Source organism: Augochlora pura, unplaced genomic scaffold (assembly GCF_028453695.1).
Source record: "Augochlora pura isolate Apur16 unplaced genomic scaffold, APUR_v2.2.1 APUR_unplaced_372, whole genome shotgun sequence".
Taxonomy (NCBI): domain Eukaryota; kingdom Metazoa; phylum Arthropoda; class Insecta; order Hymenoptera; family Halictidae; genus Augochlora; species Augochlora pura.
The window spans coordinates 2471-5982 of NW_027584005.1; the positions used below are offsets into that span (position 1 = coordinate 2471).

General features: G+C 40.6%; 1 protein-coding gene across 1 annotated transcript; it reads left to right on the plus strand.

Moving 5' to 3' along the window:
* Window positions 1-1921: 1921 nt before the first annotated feature.
* Window positions 1922-2244, plus strand: LOC144477788 (histone-lysine N-methyltransferase SETMAR; the record flags this gene model as incomplete). The annotated part of the gene is made up of 1 exon (XM_078195525.1): window positions 1922-2244. A coding segment is annotated over exon 1 (323 nt), but the record flags the coding sequence as incomplete, so codon positions are not given.
* Window positions 2245-3512: the final 1268 nt, after the last annotated feature.

Here is a 3512-nt window from a genome sequence, read left to right on the forward strand (position 1 = left end):
CATGAAATTGGAACACTAGAAGCTAGAAAAATTATTTTAGATTAGCAATTGAATCGGTTTCGAACCCAAAGGGTTAAAAGTAGAAAGAACAAGTCGCGCTCGGCAACGTAATTTGCGAACCTTCTGCAAAATTATTGCGCGGAAGAAAATTGTTTAGCTTCTTTCAGTACGCACCGAGACGATACCGGATTCTGTTTGGTGTCTCTTTTACAAAGTTCGATGAATAAATTAAAATGAACTTTCGCGTTTCAAAGTACGCTGCGATATCGTCGGCGTCGGGGACGAATCGAAGCCCGCGAAATTCAAACGGTGATTGCACGGCTCCGTAGAAAATTGTTTCCTTTAAAGGATTCCTGGTAACGGGGCGATGAGATAATATTAAAAACGAAAGGACAAGCGAGCGTAGACCGAATTCCCGTCGACGAGCAATTACGCGGGAACGTGATCCGATTAAATCCGATCGAAGGGAGACATATCGTCGCCTTTATTCCGAGAACCGTGCTCGAATCGACGAATTTCTAAACGGATGCCGCCGGGACACACCGTCGAATATCACGTTCCCGGCGCGGCCGGGTCCGCTTTTAATCGTTCGAACAACAAAGGACTGAATCGCAAACAGCACGCGCCACGCCGATGGAACGATTTTCAGCCGCGATTAAGCGATCCTTCGCGATGCGTGAACACAGAGAGCTCGGAATTTCCCCGGTGAAAAATGATTATTCGCGGCACGCGGGGGGGAAGGATCCGCGCGCACCGTTTTCTCTGTTTGCGATCGTTGCGACGCGATCGGCCGGATTGCTCGTGATAAAACTTGATTGGATTGGTTCGACGTAAAAGGATCATGTTTTATTCACGGGGAAATAAAAAAGAGCGAGCGCGCCCGCGCGACGGTAATCGACTAGCTTAAACTAATCGACCGGCCACGGGGGTGTTTACGGGTCCGCACACGGTTTTATACGCGTTATTATACGAATTTCTATGAACGAGAACGACTACGAGAATCACGCGAATTTATATTCGGCCGTTCATTACATTCTCCCTCGCGCGTGTACAAATTCCGATAGGCAAACATTTTCCGGTTAGCTGTTATTTCGATAGCCATGAGATATCGCAATTTGCGGGGAAAACCTGACTACGAAGGAACACGTTATTCGGTTATTTTTCCGTGGCGAAGTGCAACGCCTGTTGACGTAACTGTTTTCGTAATTGTTGAGGATGGGTATAATTAATTTTCGAGAGATAATATCGGTTCAGTCGATGGGAACGTCTGTTCGAAGCGGCCTGTTTTCAGCGATTAGAATCGCAAGGTATTATTAACACATTATCCGCTTTTTAACGCGCTTCGTGCCGAGCTGTTTTTATTCGATTCTTCACGTTGGCCATTTATCGGTTACTAAAACTTGATATACTTTATGTAATTAATTATCATATATGAAATAATGAACCAAACTTATTACGTCCAATTTTTGTAGTCGTAATTAATTCTTCTAAATGTGTTGCAAACTATTTTTCTAACGTATTAAATGAATAACAAACTATGTCTTAACAGTGCTACACGTGGCATGGAACGTGTTAAAAAGCATTTAATATTTACAAAGCTGACAATAATATTTTTACAACAATTACGTAACGAGGATTTTTAAGATTCCACAGGGGGACTCTTACTAATATAAAACGAAACTATTAGGTTGGAGGGAAAGTTCTGTCGTATTTTAAATAGGCAAGTAATTTTTCTTGTAAATAAAAAAAACGTCTGGCTTTAATTTAAAAAAATAAAATTTAAAGGAATCCAAAAATAAAATTTAAAGGAAAACAACAGTCACTGGGAATTTTTTTTTGTTTTTTTTTACCTGCTGTATAATATAAAAGGGGTCCTTTTTTTACCGTTCATCATTTACTTGTGATATTTAAAGTGAAAAACATGTCTGTAGATAAAGTGCATTTACGACACTGCATTTTGTATGAATTCCAAAAAGGTAGCAACGCGTCGGTTGCATGTAAAAATTTATGTCTGGTATTTGGAAAAGATATTGTAAATGTTCGTACTTGTCAAAGATGGTTTAGCAAATTTCGTTCCGGAGATCCGAGCCTCCAAGAAAGTGATCGATCTGAACGATCATCCAAGATCGGTAATGATGTTTTGCAATCCATGTTGGAAAATAATCCACAATTAACAAGTCGAGAAATTGTAGAAGAGTTTGGCATTCATCATACAACTGTTGGAGATCAGATTAAATCTTTTGGGTTTGTGTTAATGCAAAATGAATCAAATATTTTCTTTAAAATACAACAGAACTTTCGCTCCAACCCAATAAATAGTTTCTTAGTAATATATCTGTCATTAAAATGAACGAATACACAATGCCAATGACAGTGATATCGTGGAACAGTTTTGAGAAACATATAAAATAATTAACATTGTTTTAAATCATTTACGTCGTTTCTATTTGCAAACAAATTCGCTATTAAGCGAACAAATTCGCGAAAGAGATACAGCGAGAATTTTCGATTTAGTTCGAAAACGGATGTTTAAGATAGCAATGAGAATGTAATAAAAATCGGCTGCGGCAGAGAAAGGGGTCGTTTACCTCCGCGAAGCACGGTTAACCGCGTTCGGAGGCGTCTGTAGCGAAAGGATTAAGGAGCGCGCGATACGCCAGCTCCTTGCGGAATCGATATTTCAGCGGATACGGGGGACGACGCGGATCCGCGCGCATTGTTCCCGAATTTCCTCTGTCGGCCGGATCGTTAAAGGTTCGGGATTTCTTGGAACCGGTCCAACGACTTCCGGTCCCCAGGTGCGCCGCCCCGATTTGCATGGAACGGGCACGCCGACGCGAAAACTCGCCGCGCAACGCGATATGTATTCGAAAATAGTCGAAGGCGGCCAGTTTCCCTCGTGTTTTGCGAATACCGTATTCAGACGCGGCACACGCCGAGCCGGAAACCCACGATTCGCCGGGTTCGATTCGAGCTCTTGCATCTTCCTCGGCGTTAAGACGCGTTATACGATTGTACCGTCCCCACAGTGGTACGGATTAGACATTTTACCAAAAAATGAACTTTCACATGTCGATCTGTATTGAATATATACTGTTAGGTCGTTCGCAAAGTCGTTTCGTTTTTTTCTTGGTGGAAATGAAACACAATGGATTACTAAACAAAAACTATTGCAAAGAATCGAACAAAATTTTTAGCAAACAAGACTTACTATATCAGTTGTCCAAATATATAATGATTATGCAGCTTAAGCGCGAAGTTGGCTGTGAAAAAATTAAGTCTTTTCTTGGGAAAAGCGAAATTACTTTCCGAACAACCCAATACTTCCTAAATGTCTACCAACCTCAAAAATAAAAGTATTTGCATGATTTAATACAATTTTGTAATAGAAATGATGGTTTAAAGTCGAACTTCCTAAGAATAGTGGTTTTCGTCAAAAATGACTGCATGTCTTCTTTTCGTTGTTGCGATGTAACCATTTGATATTTTTATTTCAATCCTTTTTTGCAGTA